The 20,905-nt window shown below is 34.3% G+C and overlaps 2 protein-coding genes across 2 annotated transcripts in view; one reads left to right on the forward strand and one right to left on the reverse strand.

The window, feature by feature from the left end:
- The window catches only part of LOC129956628 (neuroendocrine convertase 2-like), a 316,381-nt gene that overhangs the window by 85,170 nt on the left and 210,306 nt on the right, over positions 1-20,905 (forward strand). The gene's annotated exons all lie outside the window — the stretch shown is intronic.
- On the reverse strand, positions 12,398-20,259 carry LOC129956642 (toxin-like protein 14). The gene is made up of 3 exons (XM_056068575.1): positions 20,032-20,259; positions 18,189-18,297; positions 12,398-12,660 (listed from the first exon to the last, which is right to left on the reverse strand). Exons 1-3 carry the CDS (start codon positions 20,222-20,224, stop codon positions 12,552-12,554), a joined length of 411 nt encoding a protein of 136 aa, XP_055924550.1. The 5' UTR covers positions 20,225-20,259; the 3' UTR covers positions 12,398-12,551.

Here is a 20,905-nt window from a genome sequence, read left to right on the forward strand (position 1 = left end):
TCAGTGGTAACAAATACACCTCTTAAATAGGGTTGGCAATTCTAACAGCCAATGCATCCGTTAAAGATTACATGCACTTCTTAAAGAGAGCAGATCTTCATATCATAACATGCATCTTTTAAAAATACGAATTTTGCGCAAAGTATTGCTTTCTTCGAGGAATTTGAGCTTAGGTTTTTTTGCGAATCTCCACTTTTGGACCACCCTGAGTTCGAAAAATGCATTTTTACTTTCTCGTACAGAGAAAGTATTGCAATCTCTAAAACATTTGAACTTGAGATTCTGACGCATCTCCACGTTTTGGACCTCCGTGAGCTCTGTGACAAAGAGAACTCAAAAACGCTTTGAGCTTGGCAGATGAAATTCGGTGCACCGAATGTGTAGATTTCTATCACGTTTTGAGCAACATTTATTCAGAAGTGTGTCCGTCCGACTGTTCGAATATAATTTAATCCGATTAATACAAGACGAAGTGAGCTAAATGTATAAAATTTGGTACACATATATAACATCTATACTATGTACACCTACCGAATTCCAGATGGGAATGGACCGTCTGCACAATGTAAACGCGATAGCTCCAAAATGCAAAGATGTAAATATAGTAAATTTGGTATGTGAGTTTCAACCGGTTTTGAGGAAACGAGTTTTAAACCCACACACACAAACGAACACCGTCATGAAAGAGTGCGAGGGAACTTCGTGAGGGAACCTTCCAGCTCATGAAGTTATCGAGGCTGACGCAATTTTAAAACCAAGCTTTTCGAATTCGTTTCTCTCTTCGTGTGTGTGGAAGGGGGAGGGATTCTGAAATGGAAATCTAATGGGTGGGATTTTGTGATGATATGAGTACTTAGTACTTTTCGCTTTGATGCAATGAAATGTATCATTTCCTCTTGCTTCCTAAATGGAATCAATCTTGGATACGAATACAACCGAAATGCGAGCTAAGGTGGGCTTTCTGACTTTCTCTGGGCCACTTTTAATGTTCTGCACACTATCATTGAAAAGTAAAATATTTTATCAAATTTTTTATGAAGCGAAAACTAGTAAGATAAATTAAGTAAATCAAATTACTGGCAATTTAAATAACTAATATTTTTAAATTACTAAATTTCTTTTAATTTTATTTATGATTATAAAGATGGAATGTTTTGATTGATTCTTCACTGATATCCGATTATGGATCTAACGGAGCAAATTTTTTTTATTCACTATAAGTTAATCAATAAATTAATTTTTTTATTATTATTTTAGTCACGCTATTAGATTGAGAATTTGAAAAAAAATTGTTATGAGATTTTTTTTTTATTATTATTTATAAAATAGAATAACACGTTAAAGAATAAAAGTAAAAAATAATTAAAATAATTTTTTCAAATATTCTTTTCTTAAAGTGTTGAAAAAAATTAATTAATTTTTTAAAAGAAAAATATGAACGCAAAGATTTTTATTGACAATGAAAATTATTTTATAGAAAATTTCAAACCATTTATTTAAAATATGCATTATAAAAGATTTAAAATATCGATTTTCTTAAAGTATTTCTATCGGTTCCTCACAACGGTTTTGTTTCAACTCATTACTCCCTTTAGAAAGAAAACACTTTCTTTTCTTAAAATTATTTCTACTTTAAGATATATAACAGCACGAATTTGCGATGATAAATATAAAAAATGCTCAAAAGTCTTTGATTTAAAAACTACACCTCCCGCTGGTGTGGTGTGGCCCTTTCGAGAGGGGCTGTCAGCAGGTCAACATCTCACTACGGTTCAAGTTTACTAGATCCACCCGAATATTGTTTTTAAAAACGTTAATATAAATAAACTAAATTAAATTAAATCCTTTATGTAAACAAATTTCCGATGTGTAATGAAAATCAGTGTTGCACATATTTTATAGAAAACTGTGCCTAATAATTTTAAAACATTCGTAGAAATGAAACGGAAATGCCAAATTTTTGGTTCCCGATGGAACCTTCTTATTTTGCCCTCAAATATAAAAGGATTGCGCAAGAAAGGTTTTTATTGAAAATTTCCTGGCGTTTAATAAAATGATTGATTTGCTATTGATTAAAAGTGCATTTCCATTGAGGATATGTATTATGAAAGCAAACATCAAAGTCTTGTATGAAATTGAACCCAGGATTCGTTTAGAGAGACTGGATTAAAAGTAATCGAAACAGGTTAAAGAGGGGTATATAAGTAGGATTTATTCAGCTCATTAATATTAAAACCAGCGAGAGTGGGCTCTTCAAAACTTGCTCGCATATTCTCCAATAAAGGCGAATTTGTGTTCTGGACACGTATTTTCGGAACCGATTGAAATCAAACGATGCCGGCTCTACACTCGACCAGTAGGCAGCGCATGCGTACAAAAATTGAAAAAAGTTGTTCAGTCGATGACAAGATGTTCGGGAGAACAACATGCGCTGTATTGCCTTTTTTTCTTACTGCTCATGTGTTTGTAAAATTTGGCGGTATGTTTTTTGGCGTGAAAAAATTGTAACTTATTTTTGATTGATTCAGATATTTTTTTGCTTTTTGTTGTTTCTGATGCATGGTTGGTTTTTTTTTCATTTTATTTGCCGTTTTTTTCTGTATTTTTTCATATTTAGGTATGTTGACCTTTTTTTTTTATTTTACCATGTCCCTTTGTGTAAATGCACTTCATTATCATACGATATGTAGAGAAAAAAATTCAGGGACGCCAAAACGGCAATTTATAGCCAAGCATGGAATGTCTGAATTTATTTTATGAAATTATAGCAAACATAAATGAGTCCCTTTCTGCGCATGCGCTGCCTACTGGCCTTCTCCTAACTAGCCAAGTGTAAACCCGGCATTAAACGCAGAATTGCAATTACAGTCACAAAATAACATACTCAATTTGATACATTTAAGTCTTTGCGTTTGCATGCTACTGAATGTGCAGACCTACCACCTCTTGTTGGATTTCGTACAAGATTTCCCACTTTAGACGTTAAGTCTGTGTACAAAATAGACGAATCGTACGAATTCGACCCATCTAGCTCTTTCGCCGTTTTGTAATTATGTTAACTTATATTTGAGCAAACAGACAGACTTCTCAACGGAATTTGCTCAAAACTTGATAGATATTCCCAAATCAAGTATAGAAATCATAAACCAAAATTCATCTGTCTAGTTCAACACGGTTTTGAGTAATCTTCGCCCTCAACAGTGGATGGACCTCGAAATGAACGTGGATAATGTCTGCCCGATATTCCAATCGATAAGAACATGTTTAAATTGCCATTCAAAATATTTAATAAAATTGTATATCCTTCTTGAAATTTTATATTCATAAATTATTGAAAATAATTAACTTTTCGATGCTTTTAAAAATAGATCAGAAAAGTCAATATTTTTACAGGAAATATTTAGAAAAAAAAACCCCTTCTAAGATAGTAAAATTCATTTGCGCTACACTTTAATAAGAAAAAAAAAAATAAAATTGCAGATCATTTTATGTATGTGTCCTAATATTTTGTATAAAAGGGTCTTTTACATTAAGAATAAAGTTGAAGCCAATTTTGTTCCCATTTTATATAAAGAAATTTTTATCGTAAAAATATTATATAATAGTAGCTTTTAACAATCAGCTGACTCGTCGGGGATATTGGTTACATTTGTTTTCAAACAAATCGTATCTTTATACATTCATGTCCATGATTACGCCTCATTGACTGACATTAAAGCCGTTTTAAATGATCTAAGTTTAAGTTCTGTTGATCGAGTGCACGAGCAGTTTTAATGGAGATAGTCGCATTATATTAGATCGCGAAAAAAAGCATAAATATCCAATTCGTCAGTCTTCCGAATGTAGCGATACTATCATTGCACTCTTTTATTTGTAACTTCACAGAAAGGAAACAGAATACTTCTTCTTTAGCTTTCAACGATGCAAGAGAATCATCATGAAACGGCAGGAGTTGCAGAGCAACAATGTAATGTATAGTTACAAAATAGGCAAAAAAAAATAAAAAAAATTTCAAGATTTTTTAGAGTTAATTAAAACTTTGCACGACTGTTAAATGGGTATCACTAAAAGCACATTTTTTTTAAATTTTCAAACAGCATAAAATTTATTTTTGTTTAATAATAAGTCTAGAAATTATCGTGGAAAAACACCAAAACTCAGATTCATTTTTAATTAATTAAAATTTCAAAAAATCGCTCTCAGATACATATTACCATCCTCCAAAGTATTGATGAGCCAATTTGTGTAACTGTACGTCAAACGATCTAATTCGTGGAACGCCAACACAAGCACACATTTATCTTTATTATAAGTAGAGATAGAAGCTAAAAAAATTATTGTTTATTTGTGCAAGTGTTTAATTATTATTATTATTTTTTTACTTTCTCGCATATGATATTTAAACTGCGTCATTTTCAATTGCTGATTAAATATCTGATAGTTTCAGTCCTTAATTTGAATACTTATTATGTTATAAATATTTCAAATGTTGTTTATAAATGTTTAGGTAAAACATAATTTTAATGATGGTAATAGTGAAATAATCCATTTTCCTGCAATTAAAATAGCAAAAAAGATTTCATCTCAATGGACGCACGGTGTAACATCTTGCACTGTATAATTATATTAGCAAAAAAAAAAAAAAAAAGTTTGCATTTTATGTCTAACTACTTGCGATATGCTCATGCTGTAAACAAGCCAACAAAATCCGCTGTCATCTCACCATTCGGTGTGTCGTCATTCCATTTCTGCAAATGATACGCCTGTTGAGAGGCGAATAAACAAACCAGTAAACCGGTTATAAAAGAAAACAGCTTGTCCATTCCGCGTTCTTTACTCTCCTTTGATAGTAAAAAGTATCCTTCCTACTCGACTTGAATCAACCGGATGCAGTTAGAGAGCAGGAAGCTGTGCAGTGGAACCTCGCTTAGCGAGCATAATTCGTTCCTGAATCCTAACTCGTTATGCGAAAGGCTCTTTAAACAAACAATTTCTGCCACAGGAATTCATGTAAGGCTGCGCACCAGTCCGAAAAAATATACTCAAATTTATAACAATGTAATTTATTAACTATAATGTATGTTTTTTTTAGCAAGAAAGTGGACATAAGACATTTGCTGTTGCCTATGTTTTAAAAATTGGCGAAAATGAGGAAAAATTATTGTCAAATGAATTTGGTGTGTGTTCAGCTACTGTCTTATGACTGCGTTGCTTTTCATCGTATGATGCAATCATATCTGACGTTTTCAGTATCCCTCTTATTTCCTCCTGTTTTTCCTATTATTTCCTTCTCTCTTGACTACATTTCCTCTGAAACCTTTACCTGGGACACAAAATGCAGACTCATAAGTTCTTTCCCATAAAACTCGCAAGTTCTGACTCCTTTATTCAAAGAATTCATCCACGTCTTTGCGATCCCCTTTTAGCCCCATCATCTTAGCTAGACACCATCTTGTCTATTAAGGCTCCGCAGCACTGACTCAAAACCTCGAAGTCGCGTTCGATAACGCTATCCGGCCAAAACTTCTTCCCTATAGAAATACAGGTTCTCTACTAACAAGCACTCAGCACAAGTCAATTCATCATAAGTTGCTACTCATTCTGCGAAACATTGCTCGTTAAGCGTGTCACTCTTTTCTCTTTTGTTTAGTTGGGTATGTGAGGTGCTCAGTAAGAAAGGTTTGGCTGATGACTTCGAAATATTTGTTGCCCCAGCTTCAGGGAGGATGGCTTTCAGAAAAATATTGGAAGCGTCATTCAAGTAATAGGAATGAACTGAAACCTTTTACAATCACTCGTTGTATAGTATTTCATTTTCATTTCTTCTTGTACAAAGATGTGTTGTTATCCTCAAAAACAACTCTTTCCTCGAATCCGAAAAATTTCTTTTTTGAATGATGCCTGCGCGTCTAGGTGTGAAGTCAAAATACTCTTTGTGTTGGACGAATAGAATTTCGCATGTTGTCGAAACATAAAACTTGAACTTTAAACAAATCCATTCACAGGAAATTTGTCTGTCCGAGTGCAAATGAACATGATGACTATAAAATGTAAAAAGATAGCTGGATAAAATGTGGTATACAGCTTTAGCATTTCGTTTCAAAATTTGAACCACATGCGACGAATGATGACTATTCGCCTCTGTCTGTGCTCTTGAATGTATGTAAGTGTGATAACTGAAAGCCTTAGATAAACGAAATGTGGTATAAGTTTTGTTAGTAAAATCTTAATTCCGTGTGAAATTTCGGGTGTAAGCCGATCCTGATATATACAGGGGGTCCCATAAATACCGCCCAAACTCTGCACAGCCAGATTCCCGGTTGGAAATGCATAAAAAAAAATTGCCCGAAGAACTGTACCTGCACGACATATAGTTTTCGGGGAAAATACGGAAAACAAAGTATGCCGTCACATCCGGTGCAAGGGAAAAACACTGTAGTGGACAGCGCTACTTGCATTTCTTTCCAGACGATGATGCTCAAAATGTTCGGCGCACATGCATATGAACACCGTGGAATGATGTGAATCTGTTCGTCTATCTCGTATTTAAAAGGCTTTCACTCGTATTTATTTTTATTTTACCATCACAACAGCCATATGTGGTCACAGTTTCATTCTCATTCAATCAGCCCGCAGAGACATCGGGAACGCTGGTCTGTAAGTGTGTGGGCCATCATACTCAGGAATCGCTTGCTTGGATCATATCTGTTGCTTGAACGGCTCTCGGGACATTCCTACTTGATGTCTCTCCGTGATGTGTTACCCGATTTTCTCGATGACAAGCCCTTTGATGTTATACAAGGCCTTTGGTTCCAACAGGGTGGTGCTCCGTCTCATTTCTAGATATGGAATACACCGGTCACTTGATCGGATCTAGTGGTCCGGTTCTGTGGTCACCACGATCGCCAGATCCTCCACCGATGAATTTTTTTCTATGGGATTCTCTCAAGGAATTGGTGTATCGAGACATGGTGACTATACAAACGGACTTCACTTCTCATCTGCATGTGCTTCGATGGACACCACGCTGCTGCGAGCACCCACTCCGGGGCGTACTCACACACGTGCGCCTTGATAAACTTTGAACATCTTCCTTTGAAGTTTACAAATGATACTGTGGAGGAATTAAATAAAGTGTTTTTTCCTTTGCATCGGATGTGACATCATACTTTAATTTTTCGGTACTTTTTTCGGTACTTTTTTTATGTGTCGTGTAGGTACAGTTCTTCGGGCATTTTTTTTATGCATCTTCAATTGGGAATCTGACTGTTTAGAGTTTGGGCGGTATTTATGAGACTGCTTGTGTAATATATATATATATATATATATATATATATATATATATATATATATATATATATATATATATATATATATATATATATATATATATATATATATATATATATATATATATATATATATATATATATATATATATATATATATATATAATTTCCTTTCTTTACTAGCAAGCATAAATGCTCATTGGTTCTCTTGAAGCAATTGATGCTTTCAACTTAAAAAAATTCAAATACGTTTTACAATCAAATGAAAGATTTATAAAACTGACTAATCAGTTGGTCAAGAAAAGCGGTTAAAACGCATACAGTTTTTAAAATATGTGACAATTCTCACATTAAAAATGTCTATAGACAGTATTAAGGAATTTTTAAGTGTATTCTAATTTTGAATAGAATGTATTGTTTTTACTCTTAACATTCATATCTACGTAATGAATATGTCGGATTTTGATTTTGATGATTTAAAACCTTTTTCCAATCTTAGAGATATTAGCTTATTATTTTTTTAATTGGATGGATATTTCTAATGTTCATTTTATTTTTTAATGTAATAATTATATTTATCTAATACATAAAATTATATAATGAATAAACAAATGTAGTAATTAAATGTATATAAATATTATATATTTAATATTATTTCTAATATAATAGTTTTTATATTTCTAATGATTGTTTATTTTTTTTATTCATAACATGAATGCCTGTCTAATGCTTATTTCCCAATTTTAATTTTGATCGTTCGAATTGTTCTTCAATGTTTTAAATATTTAGTTCACAGTGGTTTTTTGATATTCTTAATAATTACTTATAATTGTTTTTCTTTGTTTTTCAGGTAAGTTGACATTCACCTTGATCTTTTCTTTATTTTCTTTGCAAGTGAGTTTGGTATGAATTTTTTCCTCATTACTTGCTTCACGTGCAATCTTTGATTGAATGGAAGAATGGATTAAATGGAATGAAAAATTACTTTTAAAGATTTATTTATAACCGGAAAGAAGATTGTATTAATTATAATTTATTTACAAAAGTAAATATTTCTAATTACATTGTTAAAAGAAAATTATCATTTGATCAGAATTGCTGGAATTTTTTAAAAATTATTGTCGACTCTTCTTTCATATACAGGATGTCCCAGGATTATTGGGACAAACTTTAAGGGGAAATGGGGATTTAGATTTGTATAGCAGCCCATGGTCTGAAACTTCTTCGTTCGGCTCTAGGTGATGTTGTTCACAAGAGCATTGGGGGAAACAGATCTGCATTGCCGCAGTCATTTGAGCTGCCATCACTCGCAAAGGAGTATGGAACGTTTTACGAACACCGAAGTGGCAGATATGCACCTGATTTACGGACTGGCAGAAAGAAATGCTGGAGCAGCAGAAAAATTGTATCTTGAAATGTACTCACAAAGAAATGAACCAGACCGCAGGATACTTATTAATTTGCATCACAATTTGTGTGAATATGGATCATTACGAGGTGGCAAAGTGAGGGGTCGTACTCTCAGCAGGGAACAAAATTTGTTGGATACTGTACGAAGGAATCCGTGGAATAGCGTACGAGCCATCTCTTCTGCCGTTGAAGAATTTTGCAGTAGTGTTCATCGTATTTTGCAACGCGGAGGCTAACACCCATATCATCTTCAAAGAGTATAGTCACTGCTTTCCACAGATCACCCTGCACGTTGCGTTTTGCAAGGTCACTAGGAAGCGCATTTCCCATCTTCCGTTTCATTTTGCGGACTTCTCTCGAGATGGTGTGTTCAACCACCGCATTTGTGGGCTGGTGAGAATCTGTTGGAGAAATAACAAACAGGTTTTCGAAACAACTTTGTTTATTCGTCTTGAATAAAACGTAATAAGGTTCAAAAGTAACTTAAAAATGTACATTTTGTAGAACATGAGGGCATGTTTGGTACATGTCATCTACAGCCATGTCCGTCTACCTCTTTCCATCGTCTTTTCGTCTATATAAATACACTTATATCGTGAGCTCAATGGCATCTGAATTCATCTGCTACCTTACGGCACTTTTCATAATGACCCCACGACTGATTACCAACAGAATCACCTTGGCGTGAGACTACATGCTGCCCAACATCACTTTTCAATGCATTATTGTGCTGGTGAGGTTGGCGACCTCTTAGTTGAGCTTTAATTGTTCCCGGCACCTTTAACAACTGCAAATCATGTCCTATTTTTGTAAGAGGTGCTACCAAGCTTAATTGACCCTGTGCCACAACATGTCAGACGTCATGTGTGGTTTCAACATGATGGGCTACCTCCCCATTATGGCACATGTATTCGTGAAAATTTGAATCAAGTGTTTGGTCACCGACGGATTGCGCGAGGTGAACTGGTTCACTGGCGATCCCACTCTCCTGATTTCAGCAGCATGGATTTCTTTCTTTGCGGTGCACTGAAACATACTGTGTACGCAACACCTATGGATTCCGAAATGGATCTGGCTGCAAGAATCGTCTGTGCTGCTGTGGATGTCCAACAAAATCTTGGTGTATTTGAGCGAAACCACCAATCCATGCTCCTGCGGTGTAACGCTTGCGTCGCTAGCAGTAGTCGAAACTTTGAACATCTTTTGCGATATTTTCACATATCATCCACCACAACACATGTACTATCTTTGAGCAATAACTATTTCAGACGACTCAATCTCGTTTTTCTTCGTTTCTTGTACCTTTCAAACTACTTTCCGATCATGGATTGCTTTGATAATCTGAATCCTCTTACCACCCCTTAAAGTGTGTCCTAACACTCCTGGGACACCCTGTATAACTGGTTGGTATAGACTATGTTCATTTTAATAAAATATTTTCATGTTAAATCTATTAAATACTCTTATGCATAAAATATTATAATGCAAAATACCCTCATATCTCCAATAACTGCATTTTTAGTTTTTAATTTTATTAAACCAATTATAGATTTTGCATAAAACAGTTTCTTAATATCGAAAAATTACCATTTGTACCAAACAATTTTAATACCTACCGAGAATGAAATTATGATTTACTAATAAGTGAGCAGCATTAATATATTAAAAAAGATAAGAATTTAATTTCTAAGAAATGATTTTTAAGTCTTGGAAAATTTCAGAATGTAAATACGATTCTTAATAATGGCCCAAAACTAATTCTTCGATGAATTATTGAACAGTTTTTTAAAAAAAAAAATTGGCAAATGAGAAGCAAGTATGTAAAATTATTTAAAATATTTGTATCTATTTTGTTTAACACGAATGTCAACTCTAATGACAATCTTTCCACCATATAGAAATAATCCACTTTTTAAATATTAAAAATGAAGTGTTTAATTCATGTCATGCAATCTTTATATGCCTCACAGTATTTGTGAACATAATTTGAAGAAAATAAGTTGAATTGTTTGGATTACTATAATGTTCAAATTAATTTTTTAACTTTTACACACATTTGCGTTTTCTCAATGGACATTCATTACTGAATATAATTTCGATACTTTATCTTCGTCTTTTGATAAATGCCAACTTATTGGCTTGATTTCTTTTTGAATGAGAATCATTAGGCCTAAAAAAACTGCCAGGACGGAAAGAAAAGCAGCATCGAAATGAACGTAGGAAAAGAACTCCTCGACAGATGACAATTAATACTGCACAGAGTTTTCTGAACCAGCCTTAACACATGATCGATTGGCAGTTTGATATTGCAGACAACAGTTCATTCAAGAACGGTCAACAATGCATTGAAATACAGACTGACTTCAGTGTTCAGAATACTATGGAGTTCATTTCATAATTGCGTATCTATAACAATTGAAACTTAGACACTAATTATAAAAATCGTTCATCAGAGTAACTCGTGAAATCAAGCGCATTATGAACGCAGACCTATTGTTGTTCCGTAAGCCCTACAAGATATTGAGAGCTAAGATACATTGATTTTTAACACTGACATATTGTATGTAACAAGTAACTATCATGTAATGTAGCAACAAACACTAGTATGAGGCCAGTTGTTACGATATACATATGTATATGAAACTGTTAATACTATTGAATGACTGTTGTATAATCGTTTTTAAAAATTACTTTATGGCTGTTCATGAGACAAGTAATCTTTTCAAGTGTCTTTCATGAAAGTTCTTGTAAATTATTCTTAAAAAAAATGAATAAAAGTGTGCAACATCTAGTTTCAACTTCCCCTAATGTCCTTTAGCATTCTCTAAAAGCAGCCTTACATTCATACAGAATTTTGTGGACACTGATCATTTAAACTCTGAATGAATGATTTTTGGTTTTTCGATTATACAACGATTATAAAACTTTCTCTTTTCGTATTTTGTGCAGCAGGGAGTGAAAGCGTAAAAAGTATTTGATACCCAAACATTTCGAATTCCAAACAATTATTAATATAAAAATATTTAAAAAAACTTTTAAAATTTCCCAAAGTCTTATAAAAAAACAGGTGCAATTTAATCTTGCAATGTTATAAAGTATCAAATGGTTAAGTTCGGAAACGAGGCATTTTCCATTAAGAGACTGTTAAAAAAGAAAAGATCATTGAGGAATTTACTTCAAAATGCAAGAGCTCAAAAGTATCAAAAGTTCTATTTAGTATATGAAGCATTTTTGCATCAAATGGATGTTAAATTAAAAATAATCCTCCTGGAAAATAAACACAAAATTCAATTAAAATGTTACAATTTTATAACTTAAATAATATTTAATAAAGAACCGATAGCTGTGAAAAGAGAATTAATCCAGAGAATGTAAAAAAATAATTTAGTTCAAAAAGATTATTAAAGAAGTTAATGTAATCCCAAAAGTAATCAAAAATATTACTCATTCAAGATTTTGCGAATTCATTTTTTATTACTTAATAAATTTCATTTAATTTAAAGTCCAAGAACTCAAAATGTTATGAAAAAGTTTATTTAATTTAAGAACGTTTTTGTATCAAATGAATGTTGAATTAGACACAATCATCGGAGAATGTAGACGATTCAAATATCAAAAGTTCAAAATTTAAAAAGAATAGTTCAAGATATAGAAATAGTTTTCCTGAAAAGAATATCAGAATATAAATTAAAAAACCGTTCGAGAATGCAGAAAGTTTATTCTGGTCAAAAGTTTGATGAAGTCTTTATATAGCTAAAATAACAATCGAAATTTTGCCAGAAAGGTTATTTAAAATGAGAGACGTCAAAAGAGTGTTAAACAAGATTGCTGGGAAATCCTTTTTCTGCTGGTCTATTCATTTTCGTCGTCGCACACGAGGTGTGTTCGGCAGCAGTTCGGGTAGTGTCCGGGTTTGGATTCAAGACGACATCCTGGCGCATCTACCTGCACGGGGCTGCACCTACAAGATGGGGGAAAAGACATATTTTTCACATGAAATTGTTTATTAGGTGGACATTATATGCTAATTAGGATTTGAGACAGACATCAGTCTTAAACTGTCGAAAACGATCTATAGAATGGATTTTTGGGCCAAGTGTACCGAATTGATAACACATTCAACATCGCGAATTGTCTTGTAATGGAATTCTCAAATTTTTTATTGCTTGAAAAAATGAATAAGCAGTTTAGTTTAGTTATATTAACGTCCCGTTTTATAGCAATACTAGGGCTATTTGAGATGGACCTTGTCATTTTGAACCGCGGTCAGATGACGAGGACGACACCTGAGCTGACATCTCCTCTCTAAACTTCTACACCACACCAGAGGGGAATAAGGAATTAATTATACTTTTAGTGAGTTGAAAATGAATTCCAATTTCAAAGTTTTGCCCATACATTTCGTAGCATATTACAATACAAATTTCGTTATTAAATTATTTTCAAATTCAAAAAGCTTATCAATGATAACAATTTCATTTATCTGCCATTTTCTAATTCATTTTAATTAACATTTTGAATCTTAACAGTTCTGCATGTTATTTGTAAAAATATTTTTTGTTGTTGTGATGAAATTCAAACCGATATCATTATTCCATCCATTCTTTTGTCGTTTAAACCATATGTTGTAATAAAAAGAAATGATGCTGTTTCAGCTTTAATATATACTTTTTTCTCATTTAACATCAAAACAGTTAAAGTCTCATTTCTCTTTTGTAAATTAAAACTTTTTTGCATATATTTTACAATTGTACTTCATGCTGCTTGAATGATTACATCTGCATTTTGTGTGTGTGCAAACGCAATCGTTACTAAAATTAAAAATTAATATTTCGAAATATTATAAAGGTAACTGATTCCAGCTTGAATGTTTTTCAATTAGAGGTTAAAATTTTCTTTCATTATTTCAGTTCTGCTTGTATCAAAGGAGATAAAGTAAAAAATAAGAACCACGAGAAATTCGTAAAATAATCATGAATGTTTGCCTGGAATAATCTCTTCAGCAAGGTTTTGTGAACTCGATATCAAAAAACAGCACTGGAATATTGATTTATTACCAATAACATCCCTCGCAAACACAACGAATTCAGTTTCGTTCTCTTTTCCTCCTTTCGCTTATTTCTAAAAACAGGAATGATGGATGGCTTGATTCATTTGAAAATCGGACATCTATTTTGACTCTCTCGGGTACGAAGAGCAGAGAAAGGGTTGGAATCGCCGAACGAGATATTTTGACGAATTTCCGCATTTGAGTCTTCCCTGCGCTCGAAAAACAAACTTTTAACATTACGTTTGTCTTTCTGCGACAAACATAGCTTAATAACTCTGTGCCCCAGATGGATGAAATTTGGTATACAATCTTTACACCGAGTGTGTAGATTTCTTTCAAATTTTGTACATTCACATGACTGCTGTTCGAGTAGAAGTTAAAATGAAGAGATCTAGACAAATAAAATTCGGTATCCAGATTTATCACCTATAGTGTAAACTTCTATCAAATTTTGAGCCAAATCCAACAGGGCTGACCGTCTGTAAGTCAATACTTTCAGAAGCATGTAGTTGTGATACCTTTTAAACGCAATGAGTTAGATATGTCCAATTTGAATTTGCATTTTGCAACTTCAAATATAGTTTTATGTCAAATTTGGTTTCAATTGGTTGGGAAAGGAGCGTCTCAATCAAAGATACTACTTGCAGCTTGCCGAAGATTCATCTTCAAAACACTCGCCAAGGATCAGGTGGTGGATAGAATAAAAAGGCTAAATTTCCGCCAAAGGTTCATATTTTATAATTATTGTAAGCCAATGCCGTGCAAGGCGTTCTTTGGGATAATACATTTATCAGAGAGTATGCGAGAAAGTTTTGAGGAGACCCCTCCAGCAAGTTGAGCGAGAAAAAAAAATGACAAAAAAAGATTTAAAAAAATTTAGATGGAGGAACTACATTGAAAGTAATACATTAAAAAAGTTTGGGTATTTTTAAAATATTTTAAAAATTTAAATAAATTATTTATTTTCCGCTGAATAATCAAAGACAGCCATTCGGAAGAAGTTCATTCATCATTACCAGCAATCTTTCGGTTTAAATTGAATTTGACTCATTCATATTCCCACAGCTTTTTTTTTTTTTGCAAAAGAGAAAATTGTAAAATACTAGGCAATCACTTATAATATTTATTTGTTAAGTTTCTATGAATATTTTTTTCCCTAATGAGTTCAACTGCAGCTACTTTTGTAGAAAAGGAAAACTTTTTTTTTACATTATAAACCAATTTCCCGTGAAATATTTAAATACGTTATTGCTTTGTATTTAAATGGGTAAGCATTTTGTTTAATCTATTGAATTCTTAACATCTATCTTTTCATTTTGGATAATATGACACAGTGGTGTACAAAGCTTAAGCAACAATGTGAATTTTAAGCAGGTAGCCATGGAATTACAGAAAAGGGGTTATTGCGATCAGTTCAATGAACACGAAATTCAGTAGAAAGGTGATGCGTATGCAAATGTCAGGAACAAAACAGAGGCGACGTGAGTGTACACAAAACGCGTACAGTCGGTGCGAGCAGCTCCTACAGCAGACGACAAGGAAAAGAAGAACGGAGGCGCAATGAAAGACATTCCCTTCAATTGCAAGTGAGTACTGTGTACTTGAGTTTTGTGTGAGTTCTTTGTGAAATATGGCTAGAAGAAATCACCTGGACGACTTCACACTTGGAAGAATGATCGGAAAGCTGGAGAAAGGGCGTAGTTTGACTGGTGTAGCTGAAGAGTTCAGTTCGTGTCACTTTCGCGCGCTTGGTAGGCTTTAAAGACAGTTGTTAGAAAGGTTGGTGGTGGCTGCCCTAGGAAAGCAACTGAAATGGATGACCGATATATTTCTTTACCGGTGAAAAGCGCCCGATACCAGTCAGAAAGCGCCACTGCTGAGCAAGTGTGACAAGCAACAGGGCGACAAAAGTCGCGGTTTACTGTGGCCAGACGCCTTCACAAAGGTTGCATATTCGCCTACCGTCCTGAACGCTGAATCCCTTTGAAAGTTCGCCATCAGTGATACCGTTTAGAGTGGCGTAAGGGGCACAAACTGGACATCTCATCAATGCAGTCCTCTTTATGAATGAGAGTCGTTTCAGTGTCACAAGTGATTCTCAATGCCAGCTGATTTAGAGAGAGGTCAGGACACGGTTTCATTCCAGTAACATTACGGAAAGAAACTGCTACTGTGGTCCTGGAATTGTCGACGGGGAGGCATTATTCTGAACGGGCTGACTGAGCTCCACATTTTCGACAGAGGTTCTGTAACTGGATATCTCTATTTTAAGGATGTGATCCTCCCCCATGTGCGTCTGTTCCGGGGTGCTATTAAAGCAGACTTTGATTTTATGGATGACACGGCCCCATCAGACTGCTGATGTTCAGCAGGTACTGGAAAGTGAAAATATCACTCGAATGGATTGGCCATCACTCTGTCCTGATTTAAATCCCATACAATATATGTGGAATGCTTTTGGGAAACGCCTTGCGGCACGATTACATCGCCCGGAGAACACCCAACGACTGAAACAGAGGCTGATTGAGGAATGGGCACTCTTTCCTCAAGAACTGTTGAACAATCGGGTGCTGAATATGGAGAGATGGTGAGAAGCAAACATAGCAGTAAGGGGAGGGCATGTTCCATACTAAGAAACATCTGCTTGTTGTTCTTCCTCTTGGACAGACAATCATGGGTAGCGATACTATGAGTTCAATAAAGTCTTTTTTTGTTTGATTCCATACTATATGCATTGTATTCATTTTTGCGAAGCAAACATTGCAGTATTTGCAACTACGCTTTTGTCATCATTTCAGTGCTCTCATTTCTGAATTTCATGTCTCTCAGATGATTTCTCGTGGAGTTATGGCAAAAAAAGCACCTTTTGCTTAAGTTTTGCACAGTAGTATACATTCTGAATTTTTAGAAGTAGTAAGAGAAAATTTCGGCTTCAGCCAAGCTCTGGCCTCTCATACTGTCAAAATAACTTATTCATTTTTTTTTTTTTTTGTCACTTAAGGAACTATTTTAAATAATCTGTGAATGTGACCTCGACATTTGCATAAAACTCCACGTTTTAAAGTTCCAGAAACGGGTGTTATGTTCTGCAAATATCATACTAAAACCTTCAAGAGACATCAAGAGATAATCCACCAATTTCACCAAAGTTGCAGATTCCGATCAAGTTTGGGACGAAATAAATGGATGGGAAGTCTGTCCGTTCTTCTGTTTCTTTGCCGATGGCTAAAAGAAATTGTAACGAACTTAGGATCCATCTATCAAAATGTTGATAGTACATTTGCTGCGTGATTGTGATAGTTATAAAAAGAAGCGATATAGGCAAATCTGATCTCCTAACGTCTGTAATGGTGATCTATGTTTGTTTTCAAGAAAGTAACTCGACTTCAATGCATACTTGCTATTCTCCATTGTACTGTGAAGTACGAAACTTCTGTCATTCATTTATTGCTTCATATTCATTCTTAAATGTCCATTCACTCTTGTGAGCAGTTTAATTGGATTTTAAATATTTAAAGATAAAAAAAGAAGATCTTGTTACAGTCCAAAGATAGTGGGAGTGGTCATTTTTAATAAAGATGTTTAAAATGTGGGAGTTTTCTGTCATTCTTTAATAAAGGTGTTATCCCAGAGAATGTTTTGCATGGCATTGGCGTACAATAGTTACGAAATTATAACTTTTGGCATGAATTTAGCTCTTTTACTGAATCTAATGTGTCATTCCTGGCGAGTGTTTTGGCGAACAATCCCTGGCATGCAGTTAATAATATCCGAAAACTGAATTTGTATTTTATATGCAAATTTTCCCAACCGATTAAAGCCAAAATGCGACACGGAACTGCACCTGTCATCACAAAGTCCCGTGCCAAATTTGATATTTTTAAGTCTCAGAGTTTTTGAATAATCGTGTTTACATGCTTTTGAGACAACAGACAGAGAGACTCTTTTTAAATTTTGCTCGAAATTTGGCGGGTGTCTGCCCTAAAGATGTTGACTGAATTTTATCCGTTTAGTTCTCTTCGTTTTATATTTATCTTATCAACTTGTATTCGAATCGCCAGCTTCCTCTCAGTGGACTTTATTCACAATTTGACAGAAATCTGCACATTTTGAGTAAAGACTGTATACCAAATTTCATCCATCTAGCTCAAAATGTTTTTGAGTTATCTTTATAGCAGACGGAGGCATTGTTCATAAATGTGATTTTCGAATACAGATATGTTTAGAACGTAGAAATTCGTTAAAATGGATTGAAATTTTGATAATTGCAATACTTTTTGAATACTTCGTACACGAGAAAGTTATAAGAAAACATGTAGTCCGAGGGAGCGCCTGATGTCCTGCCTCTATTAAAGTGTTATATGACAAGAAGCGCTCACATACATTTGGACCCACTACATGTCATTGATGAGTTGAATGATTCAAGAAATGAAGCTTACCCGTGACCGCTAACGCCACCCTGACGGCAGAAGATTTTCTCACATTTTTCGTCATCATAACCGTACCCGCCAACGGGGATTCTCCCAAAACTTTCGCCTACACAGTACCCTGAAATAAAATAAAATCCTGTTTACCTGGACTTCTGAGGGGAAAAAACTGAGTATTACACATCTCCGTTTTAGAGATCAAAGTACGGGATTTTTCGAAAGGTCGTAGCTCAATTGTAAGGGTTTGTGAGGTATATTCAAGACTCATCTTTGAGGCTCTATTTTTATCATGAAAATTTATATCTGTAGTTGGCAGAGGTACCTTCTTCCATGATTACAATATTTTGATCCAATAAATTATTGGAGAAAGAGTGGAGATTCGATACCACCGTCAGATTAGGACTCGATTAGAATTCGAAGCTATTTGTGGTTTTGTATACTCTTCATAAGTCCATTTTAAGTGATAAATATAGTACGTATGAAGCACATTCGGACAATTTGGCTTTTAAGAAGGCGAGCTCGCTGAATTATAGTGTGTGTAGCATTGTCGATACTGCTTCGTTCAGTGGTGGTAGGCTATACACAAGAAGTGTGTGTAGCATATGTGATATTTGGTACGGTTTGAGACAAGCTAGTAAGATAATGTTTTAGGATTGCTTCATCTCTGTTCATATTATTTTTTAATTATTTTTAAATTTAAGATAGCCATTTTTGAGAATTATTTATTTTGGCAGATATGGTCATGTATTTCCACGGTGATTACTAATCTGGCGATGATTGAGTCTATTTTCGTTCTGGATGAAACTCTATGTTTAATAACCATTTCCCGGTTTCATTTACATGTTCTTTCCTCTGAATGAATAGGTTTTTTGGTAACACGGTGAGTTCTTTTCAGGGCATTTTTAACAATATCTTATGGCACCATTAAATAGCTAAGTGAAACAGTGAATTAAATATAGCCTTGAAAATATTTTTGAAATGATGATGGTTATGATGGTTTGTTTACATTTGACTATTGCTATCCAAAAACCTCTACTACTAATAAAGATGAATGTGTGTGTTGGAGCTCGACAGGCTGGACAATTTGTCCTACAGTTACCAAATCAGCTGCTTGAAAGATAGAAATGTGTACTCCAGAGCAAAAGTTTTTAAAATTTTAATTAATTAAACATTTTTTGCATTCATTTTTTTAAAATTAGGTCGTTGAATAAAAAAAAAGTTTAATTTTTGCATTTTCTGTGGTAAATAGGGTGATGAATTTTACACCATTACAAACTTTATTTTGCTTTTAATTTCATCAGTGATCACGTGCCCACAAAAATGTGAGCACAAAAGCAGAACAACAATGTAAAGCATAGCTGTTAAAATATACTTAGAAATCTGTTTACATCACGCAATTCACAGAAGGAAATACTACCTGAAAACGGTGTTAAAGTACGAATTCTTTGAATTGCATATTCAAATGAACTTTGGTTAATATCAGGCATTAACTGGGCGTAAAATATTCGGTCTAAATGAACCCTCTTGCTGCTTATTTTTTTAATCACTATTTGGACGCAATGTTTGCAAACAATCTTGTTTTAAAACTGTTATCATATGCTATCCAATGATAATACGATAAAATGCAAATCTTAAAAGATAAAGCAGAAACCTATTAGTCCACGAATCTTGCGGGACGGACTTTCAACTAGCGGAAATTGCGGGATAGACATTTGGAAGGTTAAATTAAATCAGTAGTGAGTGGGAGAACGACCCAGTGGATGGCCGGAAGTGACTAGGGACAGATAACTGCAATAGATCATCAAAATCCCACATTCGCTGTTGTTATTAGTCGAGATATATGCAATGAACTTACCACTTGAAGTATCGTGTTCTCCCCTCCACACGTACGCGTTCGATTGTAGAGCCAACAGCAGTAGTACTGCGGTCGCAGCGAATGACAGGGCACCGCCAAGATTCATCGTGACTGAATGTGAACCGTCGAATGTGCGGAGACGATGCTGCATTCGACAGGAAATTGTTCGAGGCAAGAGAGATAAAGACCCCATCGAGTGCTTTTAATTGACTTGCGGAAAGAACGAAAAGCGTCACGGAATGACTTCGAAACGAAGAATAAAAATAATAATTGCTGTTGGAAACACTTCCTGTTTTCTTGCGAATTCAATGATTGAGACATCCAAGGACGCAGCCTTGAAATAATTATCGGAGGAAATAGTTTGAGCTGGATGAGGAATCTTTTCATCTGATTGGGTCACACATTTATTGACAAATATTCATTTCAGAGCTACATACCAAATTTCCAGTGGCAACTCATCACCTTAGAAATAAGCAGTGTTGCAAAAAGTTCCTATTAAAACATTGTAATTTTAAGTCATTTTTTTTTTTCGCATGGTAGCCCAGAAACGCCATCCACCCTTCATTGATTCTTATGGCAGATCTACAACAACAAATGATTTGTTGTTGTAGATCTCATTTCAAATTAGATTCATTCAAATTAAAAAGCAGCCAATGGGTATTGCCTTTCTTTCAAAGATTTCCGCTCAATGGCAAACATGACTTTGAGAACGTTTTGACGTGCTCTGTTTGCCTTTGCTCTTGATTTATACGTATCATAACACCTACAAATTATCTCTGTATCTCTTGATTCAGAAAGATTTGGAGAGGAATTTTAACTCATCATATGAAATATGCTAATAACAAATGTTGAAAAGTGTGTTGTTTGTACACAA

Source organism: Argiope bruennichi, chromosome 2, assembly GCF_947563725.1.
Source record: "Argiope bruennichi chromosome 2, qqArgBrue1.1, whole genome shotgun sequence".
Classification (NCBI taxonomy): Eukaryota; Metazoa; Arthropoda; class Arachnida; order Araneae; family Araneidae; genus Argiope; species Argiope bruennichi.

Coding starts and splice junctions, on each gene's coding strand:
- LOC129956642 (XM_056068575.1), bottom strand. CDS start 20,224: ATGGGGTCTTTATCTCTCTTGCCTCGAACAATTTCCTGTCGAATGCAG. Junction 18,298..20,031: donor AGAACACGATACTTCAAGTG/GTAAGTTCATTG, acceptor ATTTTATTTCAG/GGTACTGTGTAGGCGAAAGT. Junction 12,661..18,188: donor GGTGGCGTTAGCGGTCACGG/GTAAGCTTCATT, acceptor CCCATCTTGTAG/GTGCAGCCCCGTGCAGGTAG.